General features: G+C 46.9%; 8 protein-coding genes across 8 annotated transcripts; 4 read left to right on the top strand and 4 right to left on the bottom strand.

Annotated features, from left to right (window-relative positions):
* Positions 1-716: 716 nt before the first annotated feature.
* MCYG_03840 (G2/mitotic-specific cyclin-3) lies at positions 717-2,897 on the top strand (the record flags this gene model as incomplete). The annotated part of the gene is made up of 4 exons (XM_002848288.1): positions 717-728; positions 843-1,988; positions 2,045-2,584; positions 2,643-2,897. 4 exons carry the CDS (start codon positions 717-719, stop codon positions 2,895-2,897), a joined length of 1,953 nt encoding a protein of 650 aa, XP_002848334.1.
* Positions 2,898-3,390: 493 nt separating this feature from the next.
* MCYG_03839 (aprataxin-like protein) lies at positions 3,391-4,262 on the bottom strand (the record flags this gene model as incomplete). The annotated part of the gene is made up of 2 exons (XM_002848287.1): positions 3,391-4,136; positions 4,202-4,262. The coding sequence occupies 2 exons, from the start codon at positions 4,260-4,262 to the stop codon at positions 3,391-3,393; spliced, it is 807 nt and encodes a 268-aa protein (XP_002848333.1).
* A 447-nt stretch (positions 4,263-4,709) lies between these two features.
* MCYG_03838 (glycerate-and formate-dehydrogenase) lies at positions 4,710-5,856 on the bottom strand (the record flags this gene model as incomplete). The annotated part of the gene is made up of 3 exons (XM_002848286.1): positions 4,710-4,723; positions 4,809-5,268; positions 5,326-5,856. 3 exons carry the CDS (start codon positions 5,854-5,856, stop codon positions 4,710-4,712), a joined length of 1,005 nt encoding a protein of 334 aa, XP_002848332.1.
* A 424-nt stretch (positions 5,857-6,280) lies between these two features.
* On the bottom strand, positions 6,281-7,111 carry MCYG_03837 (conserved hypothetical protein; the record flags this gene model as incomplete). The annotated part of the gene is made up of 4 exons (XM_002848285.1): positions 6,281-6,579; positions 6,676-6,792; positions 6,849-6,962; positions 7,033-7,111. 4 exons carry the CDS (start codon positions 7,109-7,111, stop codon positions 6,281-6,283), a joined length of 609 nt encoding a protein of 202 aa, XP_002848331.1.
* A 1,445-nt stretch (positions 7,112-8,556) lies between these two features.
* Positions 8,557-10,604, top strand: MCYG_03836 (translation initiation factor 4B; the record flags this gene model as incomplete). Its single annotated transcript, XM_002848284.1, has 6 exons — positions 8,557-8,604; positions 8,660-8,705; positions 8,796-8,840; positions 8,980-9,063; positions 9,121-9,402; positions 9,472-10,604. 6 exons carry the CDS (start codon positions 8,557-8,559, stop codon positions 10,602-10,604), a joined length of 1,638 nt encoding a protein of 545 aa, XP_002848330.1.
* Positions 10,605-12,504: 1,900 nt separating this feature from the next.
* MCYG_03835 (ribosomal protein L32) lies at positions 12,505-14,728 on the top strand (the record flags this gene model as incomplete). The annotated part of the gene is made up of 5 exons (XM_002848283.1): positions 12,505-12,736; positions 12,822-13,417; positions 14,019-14,058; positions 14,250-14,374; positions 14,522-14,728. The coding sequence occupies 5 exons, from the start codon at positions 12,505-12,507 to the stop codon at positions 14,726-14,728; spliced, it is 1,200 nt and encodes a 399-aa protein (XP_002848329.1).
* Positions 14,729-15,320: 592 nt separating this feature from the next.
* On the bottom strand, positions 15,321-16,948 carry MCYG_03834 (pseudouridine synthase; the record flags this gene model as incomplete). The annotated part of the gene is made up of 2 exons (XM_002848282.1): positions 15,321-16,643; positions 16,712-16,948. The coding sequence occupies 2 exons, from the start codon at positions 16,946-16,948 to the stop codon at positions 15,321-15,323; spliced, it is 1,560 nt and encodes a 519-aa protein (XP_002848328.1).
* Positions 16,949-17,352: 404 nt separating this feature from the next.
* MCYG_03833 (thioesterase family protein) lies at positions 17,353-17,928 on the top strand (the record flags this gene model as incomplete). Its single annotated transcript, XM_002848281.1, has 2 exons — positions 17,353-17,429; positions 17,493-17,928. The coding sequence occupies 2 exons, from the start codon at positions 17,353-17,355 to the stop codon at positions 17,926-17,928; spliced, it is 513 nt and encodes a 170-aa protein (XP_002848327.1).
* Positions 17,929-18,200: the final 272 nt, after the last annotated feature.

The raw sequence follows: 18,200 nt of genomic DNA, 5'->3' as shown, positions 1-18,200 counted from the left end.
GGGCCAAGTTGGGTCACGTGTTTTGGCGTCTTTTCGTGTTTCTCGACACGTAAAACCGACTTCCATCCCAAAGCCCCCTGCAACCACCACCCCATAATTTTTCCGTGTGTAAAAAAGATACCAGTCCTGTCGCATAAGTCGACACAGGCCGTGGATAAAATATCTTGCACTCAGCCTGTCTTGCGCGCGCTGGAGAAGAGAAAATGTCTTCTTGAGGCTCTCGTGGAAGACGCGAAGTCGAGAAACTATTTATATGACGTAATCCGCCAAGACTTTGGTTGCTAAGCCAGGCCTCCGTCGGGCGCTAACCGGATGCGGACTAGCTTTGTTTATTTTCTTCTCTTTCCATCAACAAGAAAAGAAGAAGAAAAACACATGAAGGACAGTTCCTCTTCTTGTTTCTGTCTATCTCTCACTCGAAAGACGGCAGACGCTTGTCCAAGAGAGATATTCAGAACGCGGGTGGGTTGAACCAGCTCTCGAAGCCTTTGCACGCCGTCTTGTTCTTCTGTTTTCATGGCTCTGCGGTCGTGAATCCCTTTTTTTTTCCTTTCCTTCTCAGAGAACAAACCAGGTTCATTACTCTCTAGATTATCAACAAACAAACTGTCAACAAGAAGATTATCTCGATATTGATATTAGATTTTATTGATGATAGCTGGACAGTAGGAGCTTTGGACTCTCTTACTCGTCTCTATTCGAACAGACTGCTCGCCATGGACGCAAAAGTATGTATAAAACCCCTTTAGATAGTCGCCACCTCCCTGCTTTTATTTGCACACATCATGCCATCAATTTATCTCTTGAACGTCTCATTTACTAATTGTATATCTGATAAACAGCCACAGCGACCAGTTCGCACCCTTCGCGGCCGGGTTGATGAGAACGCGATAGCTTTCAACCGCGCTGGAAAGACCATTCATCACCGCAACAAGTCTACGCCTGCATTGTCAGCTCTAGCTAACAGTACCGCCAACAAGGAGCCCGTGAGACGTGCCGCTTTTGGAGATGTCAGCAATACCGTGAATTCCCTTCGATCAGCCAAGGATGACTCCTCCCTTCCCTCCAAGGATAGCATCAAGATCACTGAGAAGCCTCTTTGTCTTGCTCGCCCAGCTCAGCGGCCTATTCACTCTATTGGCGCCAAACCAACCGTGAATAGCGTCATTAACTCGGACGCCGGTACAAAGCCAGCCTCCGAAAAGTCACAGGCTAAAAAGGTTCAGACCAAACGTGCAAATGCTGTCTTTAAAGATCCAATCCTTCAGCCGGTCGTCGAGGAGCCTGTAGCACCCAAGCAGCAACCTTCGCAACAACAGCAGGAAGACAAAGCACCGAATGCACTCGATTCAGTGAATGAGACATTGCCAAAGACTGCTGACTCATCCAAAGAGATTGAGAAAGCTCCCAAGGACGCGACAGATGCTCCAAAGGCTGTCAGTACCGAGTCTGTTCCTGCTCAGGCCTCCAAGATGACTACTACGACAAGCGTTACCATTGAAGAATCCGCGACTAAAGAAGCCGTGGTCAAGCCGGCCGTTGAAACTAGACCTCCCGTGTCCAAGCAGGACACAAATGACGCCAACGAGGCGGCAAAGCCAAAGGGCACCAGGGTATCTAACGAGAGTGTCAAAGCTCCAAGACCGTTGGCCAAACGGTCAAGTGATGCCACCGCCTCGTTACGTAAATACGACCATTCACTGGCGCATTCTGAACCAGAGGAGTACTGGGAAGAGGACGAGGAAGACAACTATGATGAAGATGGCTATGCGACTGCCCGGTCATGCCGCTCCCGTGATAATACCACTTGCGGCGCAACCACGGTGCTGTTCCCCAAGATGAGCCAGCAAGCCCGTCGCGAGCTCGCTCTTGCAAGCCAGATTATGGAAGCATCCACCTCCCTCGAAGAGTATGAAGAAGAATGGCGGGATACTACCATGGTATCCGAATATGGAGAAGAAATCTTTCAGTACCTAAGGGAGCTCGAGGTATGTTTAACCCTTGTCGTTTGGCATTATAAGCCATTTGCTAATGCCATTTGCAGATAAAACTCTTGCCCAATGCCCATTACATGGACAACCAAGCAGAGATCCAGTGGTCCATGCGTTCCGTCTTGATGGACTGGCTGGTCCAGGTCCACCATCGCTTCTCTCTCCTGCCCGAGACCCTCTTTCTCTGCGTCAACTACATCGACCGCTTTTTGTCCTGCAAAATTGTCTCTCTTGGCAAGCTCCAACTTGTCGGCGCTACTGCCATTTTCATTGCTGCCAAGTACGAAGAGATTAACTGTCCTTCCGTCCAGGAGATTGTCTACATGGTGGAGAATGGATACACGGTCGAGGAGATACTCAAGGCCGAACGGTTCATGTTAAGTATGCTTCAGTTTGAACTTGGATGGCCTGGCCCAATGAGTTTCCTTCGTCGAATCAGCAAGGCCGATGATTACGACCTGGAAACACGCACGCTCGCAAAATACTTCCTGGAACTCACAATAATGGACGAGCGATTCGTTGGTACACCACCCAGTTTTACTGCTGCTGGAGCTCATTGCCTAGCCAGGTTGATGCTGAGAAAAGGGGAATGGGTATGCGTGTCCTTTTTAATCTTTCTACATTTGCCTCTTTCTAACCTGCTCTGTCTAGACTCCTGCTCATGTCTACTATTCGGGCTACACATTCGGCCAGCTCTACCAGCTGATTGGTCTTATTCTTGAATGCTGCGAATTTCCACAGCAACACCACCTAGCCATCTACGAGAAGTACGCCGACCGAAAATTCAAACGCGCCTCAATCTTCGTCGAGAACGAAATGTTAAATGGCTACCGCCTCCCTGAGGTCCATGAAGGTTCTAGCCTTTGGTCCATGCTAGATCGCCGGGCTAGCTCCAAGCGGTTGTGAAGGAGGGGAGTATATCTTTTCTCATTCACCCACCCCTGCCTTCCACCCTTTGTTCGAAGGTCGAGACATCTTATGATCTTTTAACGACCATTCAAGCACACTGTGGGATTCCGGGATCTCCCACTTTTTGCATTCTATTCTTCTTTTATGCTACCTGCCTACGCTCCTTATACCCTTTTATTCGCCGTTTTTCTTTACTACGCTTTTAAGATATGGCCGCCCAGTCCACCGATTCATCTCATTCTTCCGCCTAGGGGGTCTTCGTTGCTCTCTTTCTACAAAATCTTTTTTTCTTTTTTGGTATGGAACTCCGGAGTCACTGGCGCAGGCGGCTTATTATCTTTCTTCTTCCTCTTCCCGTCGTTATTAGTTGAGTTGTTTGGCGCAGATAAGGCTTTAATCTTTAGTTACAGGGGGTAATAGGTGCATTAATCAGATTCTTCATTTAATAGATTTCTTCTGCTACAGTAGCGATGGAGTGAAGAAACATCCTCTAGATCCGTTTCCATTCCTCCAACTCTTCCTCTAAATGTGCCTTCAGCTGCGTAAACTTATTCCCAAAATTGCGGTGACACCTCCAACATTTTAAATCCGACTTTAGATACCCTTCCCTATCGGGGTGCCTGCGGTTATCGTCCTCTGCAAGCGGAAACGCATCAATCTTGATAAAAAACGGCGTAGAAAAGCTGTTATAATGCTTCCTATGCCTTAGACTACCCCCACACCTATCTACAGAGATAACATGAACATGCAGATGGTCCATAGACGGATTCGCATGGATCCCACACATTATCTCCTTCTCCCAATCCCGCCCGTCCGGTAGCTCCTCGGGCACCGGATCAGCATCAGCATCAAGCGCCTCACTCCTCGCCTGATCCAGAGCCGAAAATCTACCGAACTTCCGCCGCAGTTCTGAAGCAGCTTGTTTCCGCACCCGACTGGCCTCTCTTCGTACGCTCTCGAGGAACTTTTCATCCTCGAAGGCGTCAATCGGGTGCTGGTAGAACTTACTCGGATCTCGAGGGAGGATGAGTAGGTGCACTGCGGACTTGGGGTAGAGGTCGTTGATTACCACGAAATCGGCCGAATGGGACACTACTGTTGATGCGGAGAAGGACTCGGGAGCTCCGATGTAGGCTCCGAGACCGTCACGGTTCTTGAAAGGTTTGTGGCGAGAGGGCCTTGGCTCGATGGGCGAAGACGCTGCTCGCTTTGGTCTGGGAGCCATTAATTCGGTGACTGTCGTGGTATCGATTAGTACTGCCTGCCCTTGACGGGAGGTTTCTAGAGGGTATGCGCCATACAGGCATTTCTCTCCTGTTTGCGATCCTTTGTTTCTTCGGTCGTCTGGGGCTCTTCTGCCATGGTATTTAATGCACTGAGATATCGTAGTGTATATCCTTAACGATAGGTAGACGTAACCATGCGTATTCTTTAGTTTAAATGACTTCCTCGAACAAACACTGCAAACAAGGCAACCACAGTAACCAAGTCAAGGAGTTTTCTTTCTTGAACAACCACGATTCGTTGTCCAAATTCCTTTGGTACTATAGAAAAATTTGATCCGAAGCTGTGTCAGCCACATCTAAACTCATTTCTTAATGATAAATATCCTCCGAGTGCTATCCTCATAGAGTATATCCGAGCTATACATGGTGTCTTGGTATGGCACTCTAGGAATATGATGGTCATTAAGATGATCCCGATAGAACTATTTGGATGGATTTTGATAAGCAGAAACATACGATCAATATCAAGTCACAGATAAACAGAAATTTCGGTAGAATTTTCTCACCATAACATCTATTTTGTTCACATCTTATCTGCTATATGAAGTACGAAAGTTCCAGCACTATTAACCTAGCCCTTAAGTTGAATGCTCAATATCAACCACGGGCGATAGTGGCCTACCCGTTCGAAACAGAGCATAGACATTCTCAAAGCATTCCCTCCCTGCCCTTCGAACTGCCATGTCTGTTAAACCTGCTAGATGAGGCTGAATTATGACCTTGTCACTGGTTCTAAAGTACGGATTAAAGTCCGGCTCCTCGTTAAAGACGTCGAGGCCTGCTCGAGTTATCTTCCCGCTTTCAAGGGCTTCAATCAAGCTCTTTTCATCCACAATTGGCCCACGGGCTGTGTTGACTAGATAGGCGCCATCCTTCATTGCTGCAAACTCCTTTGGTCCAATTAATCCTCTGGTATTCTCGGTCAAAGGGCAGCAGATAGAAACTGCATCAGATACCGCAAGCATGTTGTGTAACGAGGCATAATATGTTACCCCATATTTGGACTCAACATCCCTCGGCAGCTGAGTTCGGTTATGGTATATGACTTTCATATTAAATGCTGCAGCCTTTTTAGCCAGATACTAGAAGGAAGTAAGTACATATGCGATAGCCACAAACAGTGTTATGAATTCACCAACCTTTCCAATTGCGCCTAGCCCAACGATGCCCAGTGTGCATCCTGAAGGGTCGTGGGTTGGATTCAGATTATTTCTCCAGGTTCCCGCCCTTGCACTCTTTTCCGCATTTGTTGTGTTTCGAAACACGGCCAGAAGTAGAAACAGGGCCATATCAGCGGTAGGTTCTGCAACGGCATCCAGCGTGCTTGTAAGCCAGATTCCCTGCTTCGTAATCCAATCTACAGAGAACATGTTATAGCCAGAAGTAATGCTAGAAATTATTTTGCAACCTGGTAGCAGAGGCGAGAGGAGGTCTTCGTCGAACGGATAATATGGTATGCTATCTGGTCCGATGATAAAGGCATCGACCGGGCCATGTTTCTTGATGTTCTCTTCCAATCGACCCTTCAGCTCCCCTCGGGGGCAGCTCTTGAGTACGGATAAGTCAAACCCCTTTTGAAACTCTGCGAGATAATCGTCTTCCATGTGGTTTATTGTGCCTAAGCTTAGCACGCGAGGCTTCCTTTTCGGTTCTGCTGACGTAGAGGCCATCGTCCTATATTGTCTTTGGGTATTGCTAGTTGAATATGGGATATTTGGTATTCGGGGTTTGTAGAATGGGGTTCGCAAAATATATTAGCAAGGTTATTTCGCCAACCCCTGTTCTCTTAGATAACCCACGCCCTTTAGAAGTTAGCATGTAATTCCTCGTAATCAATTTGAAATACAGATATATAAATGACCCTTGAATCCGCCGATACGATTATCTTTCGGGCGAGTATATTTAGCTTTATAGCCGTTAGGCCACTACAACGGCGGCCCTGTGTGTGACAGCGGATGGTTTTGGAGCGGCCACAGTCACCAAAGCGTACCATCGAGCCCGGCAGTTTGCCGAGGCTGTGCAAAACAGGCTGGATTATGCTATGGAACAAGATATCGTACACATAAGGAAGTCAAAACATCCCAAGATTACATTCTATTTATCTGAGCCCTCTTTTCCGCCATCAGACGCCCTCAATGCTTTCAGCTTGTCATCAATCAATGCAATTTCTACATCGACACCAAGCAGTTTTTCCTGGAGCATATTCTTATACTGCTCATCGGACAAATTTTTGATTGGTACCCATCGGGAATCTGCTATCCGTTCGGCCCATGTTTTCGACGAGGCAGGCTCTAATTCTAGTCGTGTCTGACGTTCCTCAAGCTTATTGTAGGAATATTGCCCCACAAGGCCTAGTATAGAACATGCGACCAGACCAGGGAGGAATCGTCGGTCTATTATTCATCTTGTTAATACATAGGTTGGCTTATGGATAAATCTGCCGTCGAGGTGGACGTAGAGTGTAGTGATTTTATGGGTTGAATACTTACTAACTGCCCAATTGACCGCTCCTCCAGATAGACCACCGGCCGCGACGGATGAATAAATGCATTCTCTTGAAGTTGCATTGTCTTCAAATTGAGCTCTAAGGATATTACTCCTCAACCCTTTTGGGACATTTGGTTAATATAAATGTTTGTTGTCTTGGGGGTTGTGTGCTTACACCAAAACGAGCTACCAAATGCAAACCAATAGACCCCAGTAGATATGGACTTAATTATGGGATGACGGGCCTGAAGAACTCCTGACACACCACCATAGAGAAGACCGCAGGCACCTGGATTATAATGAACATATTAATATTAAATGTCTGTCAAACAATGGTAAGCCAAAAATGAGGTACCTACCGCCCAGACCGCCGGCTTGCAAGGCTGATGGCACCACTACAGAGGTGTGAGGTGCGCTCGGCTGGTCTTTTTCACTCATATTGCATGCATCGTATGGGTGAATCTGCCTGTTTCTTGTCCAAATATTCGTTTTCTGAGCAGCTCAAGTTTCCAGACGCAGTTGATTATGCTTAGTCATGGCTTATGCAATCTTCTGATTGGATACTGCACACTCACAAGTTCTTCAGTAACTTATGCATACAAGCAAATACAGAGTCATGGCCCATAGCTGGAGTCCAAAAGATATATGAAATAGACAGCTTCTTTACTGGTGGCATAGTAGAACAAACCTGGTTAGGGTAACAGGCCCAGTCCCTCTTCGCCCTTCCCTTGCTTTTTCAAATATCTAAAGAAATTACAGGCAAGTTTTCGGTATACCCCAAGCACTAGCCTTCCTCTTCATATAAACTACGAAACACATAATCGGTGTCCTCGCCCTCATCCTCTTTTGCCGTTGAAAGTCGAGTTTACTGCCAAGACTTTGAACGACTGAGGTGGAGATAAGGTTTTTCTTTTTGGAGCCAAGCGCCGATCTGATAAGATAAGATGGCCGCTTCATATTATATATATATGAACTTATGGGGTTGAACGGTCGACAGAGGAGCAGTGTACCTTTGCATTTGGAGTGGATATACTTATATATAAGTATTAGGCTTGCTGGTTACTCTATCTATAAATATAGAAGATTGTTAGTAGTATTTTAGAATGGCTGGTGGTATATCCTGAAAGTATGCAGATGGTAGGTCTTACTCAAGAAGAGAGAGTTGGCAGAAATGAGCCGCTACTTATATAGGTAACTTTGCCTCCTTATGCTCTTTGGGGTATGTATTGCCAGACAGATTTGACTTTACTACATTGTCACTCTGATGAGCTCGTAATGCTTGCAGGTGTCACTTTCGTTTATTATCTGCCTAGCATTGTGTCCCTTGCCATGCCTCCTGAAAAAAACATTCTCTACCGGAGGCCAGATGTTGCCAACTGAAGCATACTGACATATCTTTATTTATACTAAACGAGCCGCATTACTATTTCTATTTCAGTGGACAGCAATGTATATCATGCTGTCGTTAGCTTAAGTATACACATATTTGATATATCTACCTTTTATCTTGCGTCTACCATTATTATCTTTACTCCTAATATTTATTCTTTTATATTCAATATTGTTGCTATCCAACCCTAGATGCCGTGATTATATAATCAGTATCTGTTCCTCGCCTCTTGATTGGCCAGTTTCTCTTCACGCACGACTTTTTTTTTTCTTTCCTTCATTTTAGCGTCATCGCCAAAATTTATCGTTTTGGCTAAAAAAGACACTGTTTCGCTCTTTGGTCTTCCACGTCGTCTTGACTGATAAGATCACACATCACAGCTACAGAGAAAGACAGGCTACACTTGTTGCTGCCTAGGGATCTGTATATCCATAGGCTTTCCTTTTAGGCTACTAACGCGCACCGCTATTGCGCGTTCCTGTTAATCGCAATCATGGGTTGGTTCACCATCCACACACCACTAAGAGTCCGGACTCAGAGGGTATAGTCAAAGGGGTTTTGCATCGCTAACTAATACATTTCTAGCTCCTGCAAAGTCGAAAGCCCAGAAGATGTCCATTGGGACCTTTCTGGCTGATGAAAGTGAGTTTTGATCGACCATGGGGGGAAGAGCCCCGAGAGAGGGGAGGGGGAGTGAGTGGGAGGTCAACTTGCTAACTGTCATGATAACAGCCTATGGCTCCTGGGCGGATGAGATGGAGGATAATCCTATCCCATGTAAGTGCTTTTTACCCCTTTCCTATACGATTTCAACGATGTTAAGATTATCTCTGACCTTTTATTCCCATATAGCTGGTGAGTTATGCCATCTCGATATCCGCACTCAAGCCACTCCTAATATATATTCGATAATCAGTGCCGTCTTACGCACCCCGTTCTGGTTATGGCGGAGAACGTAACACCTATGGAACATCTGGTGGTTATGCTCAAGAGCATACTGGTATGAATATCAGGGACTTCTGCTATATCTCGCATATTATGCTAACGGGTGGGTTAGAGCGTAGCTACCACACGAGGGAAGAACTCCCTATGCCAACCCAACCTCCATACACCGCACATATCGGTAACCTTTCCTTCGAGGCCACCCAGGCCGATATCCAGGAGCTCTTCGCTGAGTGTGAGGTTACCAGTGTTCGCATTGTAGAGGACAAACTTACCGGATCCCCCAAAGGCTTTGGCTACGTTGAATTTGCCTCTGTAGATGGCCTCAAGAAAGCACTCACATTCCAGGGTACCTCACTTCAGGGACGAAATATTCGAGTGAGCATCGCGGAACCTCGTATGTCACCCTCTGCTAACAACTGGTGATTCCGCTTTTGCAACCGTATTAACTGACATTTGTGTCTAGCCAAGGATCGACATGAAGCTAGAGATCTCAGCGACTGGACTCGAAAGGGCCCGCTCCCAGAGCTCCCGGGCCAAAGACGTGTTTCAGACCGAGCTGGTTTTGGCGGCCCTGTTTCTGAAGTTGGAAGTGATCGCGTTGGCCGACGTGGCTATGAAGCAGCTAACGACGGTAGGTCGCGCGACTTTTCCAACTGGGAGAGAAAAGGACCTCTTTCTCCTAGCCTCCAGAACCCTCCCGCCAGGGAAGGCCGCCCCAACAGCAAGGAAGGCCCTCAGTTCCGCAGAGCCTCCCCTGCCTGGGGCGAAGGCCGCTCACAAGATGGTTCTCGACCACCCCGCCGAGAATTTACTGAGCGTCCTGTCCCAGAAAGAGCTCCAACTGCACCAGAGCTCGATAACCAATGGCGAGCTAGAATGCGACCAGATGCGCCTGCTCAGCCGGAAACTCCTGTTGAGCCACCAACTCCAACAACTGGTGCAGCCCCTGCTCCTGGGTCGAGGCCAAGACTCAACCTGCAAAAGAGGACGATTCCTGAGCCAGAGGGGACTGCAACGCCCCCAGCGGCTACTGAAACTAAGTCTAGTATCTTTGGAGGCGCTAAGCCTATCGATACTGCCTCCAGAGAGAAGGAAGTGGCCGAGAAGAGGGAATTGGCCTTACAGCAGAAGAAAGAGGCTGATGAGAAGGCCAAGGCTGAGCGCATAGAGAAGCAGAAGGCAGAAAAGGCCGCTAAGGAAGAGGCCGAGAAAGCAGAGGCAAACGGTGCAAAGGAAGATACCCCAGAAGGGGAAAAATCTGTCGAAATTCTTAGACGCGAAGAAGGTGAAGAGAAAGCTGCTGCTGACGGTGAAAAGGGAACTGGCGCACAGAAGGCTGACAGTGGCCCGGAAAAGAGCCGCCCACAATTACAAAGCCGTACGAGCAGTGGCTGGCGAAATGGCGGCGGACGAGGCCGTGGTGGCCCACCTCACAGCCGCGGGGGGTCTCGCAGCACTTCTCACCGTGGCCCACCAGCCGAAGCCGCATCTCCGGCCTCGCCTGCTACCCCAGACGAAGATGGATGGAGCACCGTCAGCGCCAAACAAAAGAACGTCCGCCGTGGAAACCAGTACAATCGTGGCCAGGCTTCCTAAATGCCGACCTCTTTCAATACCCAATATCAGCAGAGAAGTCTACGCAAGAGAATTGCGAGCCTGGCCGAATTATGGAATATGATGCTAGTTTGTCCCATATTTCCCATCTGTCGAACACCAAGCCGTACGCGGAATTGCTAATATTAGCCTCATTCTGCTGTTCCTCTCTTCATCGACTTCCTGCCTTATTATCATAATGAGCAACTCAGTTGCATGTCTTTCAATGTTCCCGAAATGATGACGCGGTTTCTTCCTTACATTAACGGACTTTACTTGACATCCAAAATCACCTCCCTTCCCGATATTTCTTCTTCCATCCACGCGCCCTTTTATTTCCCCTTTTCGTATTCTTGTTATTTTTGGCTAATGTGATATGAAAGAGGAGGTGGGATTTGATCTCCTTGCGCCCGGCCGTCTTGCAACATATCCTCCCAGCCCTTTTTACATCTTGTTCTTCACGGGTGATTCAAAGCCTTTTATTTCACGCTGTCATGTCAAGCCACCCCAAAAATGCACAACGGTTCCTTGTCCTTGTTTCTTTATTGTCTGCATGACTTACTGACTCTCTAGCGTTTTGATTGAGACTGACTCGAAAAGGCTTGACGGTTTTCTTCGTCGCTTCCCATGTACTCTTTATGCTGTGCATGACGCTTTCCTTCGGACTCGATTATCCAGATCCTTTCTCGCGCATCTTTACTGGTATAGTCTTCACATTGGTGTTTGGGGGTCAACACTTACAACCTGGGCATTAAACGAGTGCATTCCATCTTGCTATGTCGGCCATTTCAGCAGCCACATATTCGCCAAAGCATAGCTGGTGTTAAGGGTTCATCTTCGGTTTCCCTGAGAAAGAACAGAAAAAAAACCCTACTTGCCCCCCAATTTTGAGGCATTCCGGTTATTTGCCTTCGTCTAGCACTTGAGCTTTCTTCTGAAATTGACTGTCTCGTTGAAGCAACAATGGCCGTCGCCCTTTGCCTCTGCCTGGAAAGCTGCCCTTTTGCAAGTATCTGCTATGAGACCGGCGGCCTTTCCTTTGGTCTAAGATTTGCGCATGCATGTAACTAACGCCTTTTCTTTACGAGTCTGATCAGCTTTCCCTTCCGTACATTCTGCCTGTTCTTCTTTAAAATTAGCTGTATTTTCCTATATCCGAAATCCATTTCTTTTCCTTCTCTTTTTTTCACCCCTTCTAGTCTGCTGTCTCGCTCGTCTTGGGAAGGAAAAGCTTTTTAATAGTTTGAAGTAGGATAGAGGAGTTCATTTAATGATTGGTTTTCAATATATAATACTCTGGCCTAGTCTCTAATCACTGCCAACTAGTAGAAGAAGAACATGTATGGTATTATTGAAGCCAGATTCTATCTTGTATTTCCGAGTTCGAGGGGGCGAAGTTGTTACATATGATATCGTCGGCTACATCCTAGCAAAAAAGGGCCCTATTCCTCTCCTGTGATACTCACCGTCCAAGTAGCCAACTTCCTGTATCATCAGAAGAAAAGAAAACACCGGAGGCTTCAGGTTTGTCTGTCCAGGCCTTCGTTTTTCCTCCTTGCATGAAACTGTGGCTTGCTTTAGCTTCTTTTCTCACCACGTTTCATAAAAGGTAAAAAAGAAGAAGCTCGCGCTTTTGGTTGAAGATCGCATCTTGCGGTCGACTTGTCAATCTTCCCCAGACGCAAATCAAATAACTAATGCAGATATACATACAAAGTCCTACATAGGTTTCCCCCGGTTCTCTCTCGACCTGGTTTACTGCGACCAAAAAGGGACCCTGGTCCTTGCGGCGACTGTTCGCATGTAGTGGGCGGTTATGCGACTCCTATACTATAACATCAGCAATAGCCCGTGAACGATACTTGGAGAATCGACTTTTTCTTTTCAAGGACGGTAAAAGCACATGTCTACAGCAGCAGTTTCGCCTACACTTATTGGGCCGCACTCCTTGGGTGCTCCCGGTGCGGGAGCTGGCGACTATGGCGATGCGCAGACCCTCTCACACGCAGGTTGCCCAAGATGTGGTTTTGAAGGCGCATTTCGACAGCTGCAGGAGAGGAACATAGCTCAGCAGAGGCGGATAGAAGAGTTGGAGGCGCAGGCGAGGCTCTTGACTGAAAAGGCTGCCGTCTCTGGTACGTCCTGTTCCATATGGACCGAGTTCTCCTGATCGGGGAAACGAAGCTGATCATAAACACATCTGTATTCTTCTACTTCTAGCTGAGAAACTAGCCGACTACCAGGATGGACTACAGACTGGTCGCCGCAAATCGCAAACCCCGTCAAAGCCTACATCGTCACTACCAGCCCAGAATCTAGACCGGCAGTCGCTGCAACAGCAATCCTCCTCTCCTCCACAGCAACAGACTAGACTGGCAACGCTCGCCTCATACTTTCCCTACGGCCGACGGACAAGCAGTAACGCCAGCGCTGCCCAGTCCCGCCAATCTGTATCTTCAAACTCAGTACCGCAGTCATCATCGTCCTCTTCCCCCCCGTCATCAGGCAAGGATGCCGTACATTCCAACATGAACTCTTTCAACAACAATCCCTTACCGCAGCCAACAAGTTTTCTCCAAGGCGCCCTGGATCGCGAACAGGCGCTTCGCAGGGAGGCAGAGTCGCGCCTCACGCAAGCAAATACTGAACTTGAAGAGCTGAGTGCCGAGCTGTTCATGCGGGCGAACGAGATGGTCGCGAACGAACGAAGGGAGAGAGCTAAGCTCGAGGAGCGTGTCCAGGTGCTGGAGAAGCGGGACAAGGAGAAGAGGGCAAGGCTCGAACGTCTGGAGAAAGCCGTCGAGCGAGTCGAGAGGGTAAAGGGCTTGATAGGCAGTCCATAGCCGTCCAGGCCGGGTTCGATTCTCGACTGTGACCTTGGGCGGATGATTTGACCTATTGTATTATGATTGTTATGCGATATGTTTTTGTTTTAACTATTCACCTGAACCACCACTATGGGTATGCTGCATTTTGATGGGTTAAGGGAAGACGGGGAGTCTGGGTATCCTGGCGTTTTTTCCCCCTCTATCAACACTGGTTTATCAATATCAAACTCATGTTTATTTCTGCTGTTTTTCATCCAAAGATATAACTGATTACGTTATACAAATATCATGTGATATGACTAATCATAAAAGGTAGGGCTTTTAGTCAGCAACCCTAGTTCTTTTTTCTTCCTCGCTTAGAAACAAGCGCGCTAATCCACAACGGGAAGTGCGACCTTGGAAAAGCGACTGCGGGCAATCTTCAAATTTCTCTCTTTTTCGACGACGACATTATCGAAGAATCATCACCCAACCAGTAGCTTCGGGACGCCGTAACATCAGTCAAGGTGCGTTCTTCCTCGAGGATGTCCTCCTCTAATCGTCTCTTACGGAGCCTGTTTGAGCTAACTTATCCCTTCTTTTTCACCAGATGGTCGCCGCAAAGAAGCATGTCCCGATTGTGAAGAAGCGTACGTCTATCTCGAATCTCTATCCCTCCAGCTATCCCAACCGTCGATTCGAATTATTTATGCTCGGGAATATCGCTGTTTATGTGCGGAACATTGGCGCATGAGCTGTTGAGAATGGCTCACTGCTGGGATGAAAAAGGTCGATACATATAAAAGGATATGAGCTGATTGGATTTGTTATGGGAATACAGACAAGAACCGCTTCAACCGACACCAGTCGGATACGTACATGCGTGTTGGTGCTTCATGGCGCAAACCAAAGGGTATTGACAACCGTGTCCGCCGACGATTCTCCGGCCAGGCTGCTATGCCAAAAGTACGTTTCATCCGCCATTCACCCCTTATCACCCTGAACTCCACGAAGAAAAAACACTAGTCGAACAACGATATTGCAACTTGGCGACACAAGTTTGAATTCTAGATTGAGTGGGATGTCATACTGATGCATGGTTTACCTGAATAGATTGGATACGGTAGCAACAAGAAGACCCGCCACATGATCCCATCCGGACACAAGGTGTTCCTTGTCCAGAACCCCAAGGACGTGGAACTATTGCTCATGCACAACCGCACATACGCCGCTGAGTACGTTTCTCCCACGAACCCGGAACCAGTTGAGGACTCTACCTCGTTCGAAGAAGAGGCCATGCCTATCATCGATCATATCTAATTACTTCTTTTACTTCTTTAGGATCGGCCATGCTGTTTCTTCCGCCAAGCGAGTTGATATCATTGCTAAGGCTAAGGCTCTCGGTGTCAAGGTCACGAACGCTAAGGGCAGACTAACGACCGAATCGTAAACGCTTTCCTGTTTCTTCGTTTGTTTGCTGGGCGGTTGGGGAGAACTGGGTGTTGTCATGAACCTCTTAATCTTCGTCCTTGTTCTACACTAGGAAACGTGGTTTTCCTACCAGGGTTGGGTTAGATGAATTTAAAAAAAAAATGAATAAATTACCCGATTCTCACTCCAAAGACTCACGCCAAAATACGGCTTTGATCCATATATCCGATAGGCTCCTCCTTATTAGCGATAAGCCCTGGAAAGACTGGCTTGATATTTCCTTGCGAATAGGGAGCATACTTCTTCATGCGTATGATTTGTTCACTGGTAGCATAGTACACTGCCGGTTTGTTAGCATTAAATATACATGTGAATTCTTCCATCTCCACATTGTACATGGTATATTGAATCACTCACGATGTATTTTATTTTATATGCAAATATTCAACCAGATCTATACATGAGAAAACCAGTGCATCGCTTAACCATTAGACGCAATAGGCTCAGGTTCCACACTCTCTTGCGCCAGCTTTGTCAAGTTAATAGTTCCCAGACCCTCTACCAACGCCGTTTCATCATCTTCCATCATACCCTTTCCAATAACAACAGCACCATCTTTGTCTTCTGTCCATTCAGGGGCTTCCCTTGGTCCCTCGACCCCTTCAGGGGGCATAGCCCACTGAGGCATCTGGCTCCTGTATTTCCATTTTCCAGTCATATCTGAATATGCGACAGCATGAAGGAATATACCTAACTCATGCACGCCCGGGTCAGAGTACAGTTCAGTTCCACATATGTCACAGTGTTCTCCATTCATCTTTTCGCCTTTTCTCCTTAAATAGTCATTTATCATAACGTCATGCTCACGAGCTAGAAGTTCGTTAACAACATCTGGGTCACCACCTTTGGTAACACGCTCCGGGGGCGGGGTTTGGAATGTTTGGTAGCAGAGAGAATCCGCTGGTTCAGTTTTGCCCATGCGAGATAGGCGCGCTATTATCTCTTCGTCATTCTCGCCTGTGCTCTCGGATTTACCCAGGTTGGTGCCGAAGACACGGCGGTTTGAGTAAATAGGGTCGTTTGTGATTGGGTGGCCAAGGAATTGAAGATGGACTCGAATTTGATGTGTTCGTCCTGTCAGTGGAAGACAGTGGACAATACTGTAGCCTTCATCAACGTCGGCGGGTGAAGGCGGGGGCGTAGCAGCTCTCGTCTCAGGGTCCTGTGAGACCACTGGCTTGGTCTCATCCGGATTATCAGCCCTTTTCATAGGAGGGTAATATGCTATCCTGCGAAACTTTGTTGTAGCCTCCTTTCCCGAGGCCCTAACGCGATTCAACCCAAGAATCGGGCTGACTTTCAGCATTGGCTGGTCGCATAGCACGACTCCATCTGGGAAGTAGCCTTTCACTCGCGCAATATATTCTTTCTGAATAGTTCGTGACCGTAAAGCTTGGGCCATCTGTTCCGCAGCCTTCGGATGCTTGCCAATAAACATGATACCAGAGGTAAGCCTATCTAGCCTATTGCATGGATACGGATTCCAGCCATGTCCGCGCTCCGCTCGCATAATCTCAACTATCGAATTGTAGTTGTATCTTCCTGCTGGGTGCACTGGTATACCCGCGGGCTTGTCGATAACGATAATATCATTGTCTTCATGTATGATTTTAATCCGAAGGCTAGTCACAGGGGGCTCATGCCTGTGCAATGTATGCGAGACGACCTGTCCGTTGTTTATTATGCTGTCTGCCGTAGCAATTACCCCGTCAATTGTAATTCTACCACCTTCGATGGCATCCGTCTATAGATACTATTTTAGTTTTTGTTCACTGCTGAATATAAAGGAGGGGTAGTAAGGGCAAGACAAACATAATATCCCTTCGGCCTATCTCTGAATTCCGTAGTAAAAATTTCTAATAATTTCTTTCCCCTCCATCTCTCTTTGCAATAGGTATTATAAGTGTAGTAGTATGGAGCCACGCGAAGCAAGCCTTTTTCGACATAGTACGGTCGCGGCCATGGATCGCACGGCGTGACTACAACTTCAGGAGGCTCTTTAAAGACTTCGGGTTCTGGTTTCGCTTCTTCATAGGTTGTGAGAGCCATGGCTGGAGGGGAATGGAAACCTCGCCGCACCACGTAGGCTAAGGCGCGCAGTGAGGGCGCCAGGGGTAAATAATAAGCGGGAAAAAGAGACTGTCTAAAATAAACCAACAAGATAGCAACGCTGACAGACAATCACTCTTCTAACAAAAACAAAAAATTATAGATGCAAGTCGACTTCGACTTCATTTTTTCATCTTCCGGATCTCTATATTGATCACGTGAATACAAAACTTATTTCAGGACGTTTATTATGTAATAGATCTTATCTGATAAGAAAAGAGCCTCGGCTTAACTTTATCATGACTTCTGGTTCAACTGTGAATTTGGACATTGAAAGAATCTTTTTTTCAATACAAATAAAACCAGAGCATGAAAGGCAGATGCAAAGAAGATAGACTGCTATTATGAGTAACGAGATACATAACAAGAAAGCCAGGATAAGGAAAGACTATCCATATCACCTGGAATACCGTACAAGATGGTAAATGTGTATTTCTGCTCAAGCCCAAATAATTGAACACTCGCTAATATTATAAGAATAAAGGTCCGATAACGATATGTATTCACATCTAAACAACAGTATATACGCGTTCCTTTTCGATTCCATCATAAATTCATACCTGATATCCCACTGCGGTCTCAACCCATTCACCACCGACTCATTACAGATAACAACCGCTGCTGAATCAACGCAGGTCGGCCTTGTGGTTTCATCGTATTGTGACTATTTTGCCTCCGTTGCCTTTCCAGATGTGCTCGACCTAGGCCTCCGCGTGGTTAAGTTAGGTAAATCCAGCGTAACGTACGAGGTTGGAGTGTTTAGACAGGGCGAGGAAGCTGTCAAAGTCGTTGGTGGATTTACACATGTATTTGTACGGAAACAAGATATGAAGCCTACTTCAGCTGGCATGGAGGCAACTATTCGAAAGGGGCTGGAGAGATTAGTACTTGAAAGAAGAAGTGAGACTTCCAAGTTGTAGGATATATTCTTTTGACATCACAGCTAATCTCGGTTCCATTATCTATGCTGGCCAAATTCATGAAATACAATCCCACCAGGCTCTAAGTAGAAGCGGGAAAAAAAGGAGTCGAACCAATTTGTTATTTTTTTCTTGCCCAAACGCCCAAATCCTGATCTCCGATAACAAGTCGTGTCTTTATCTAGCAAGTCATCAAGGTGAAGTCATGAGTGCCAAAACAGCAGGTAGTGGCTAAAAAGGTAATAACAAGGAGAAGATTAATATAAAGGAAA

The sequence above is a fragment of the Microsporum canis genome, genomic scaffold (genome assembly GCF_000151145.1).
Source record: "Microsporum canis CBS 113480 supercont1.3 genomic scaffold, whole genome shotgun sequence".
Taxonomy (NCBI): Eukaryota; Fungi; Ascomycota; class Eurotiomycetes; order Onygenales; family Arthrodermataceae; genus Microsporum; species Microsporum canis.
The sequence above is the reverse complement of the archived record's forward strand: the minus strand, read 5'-3'. Positions and strand labels throughout refer to the sequence as shown.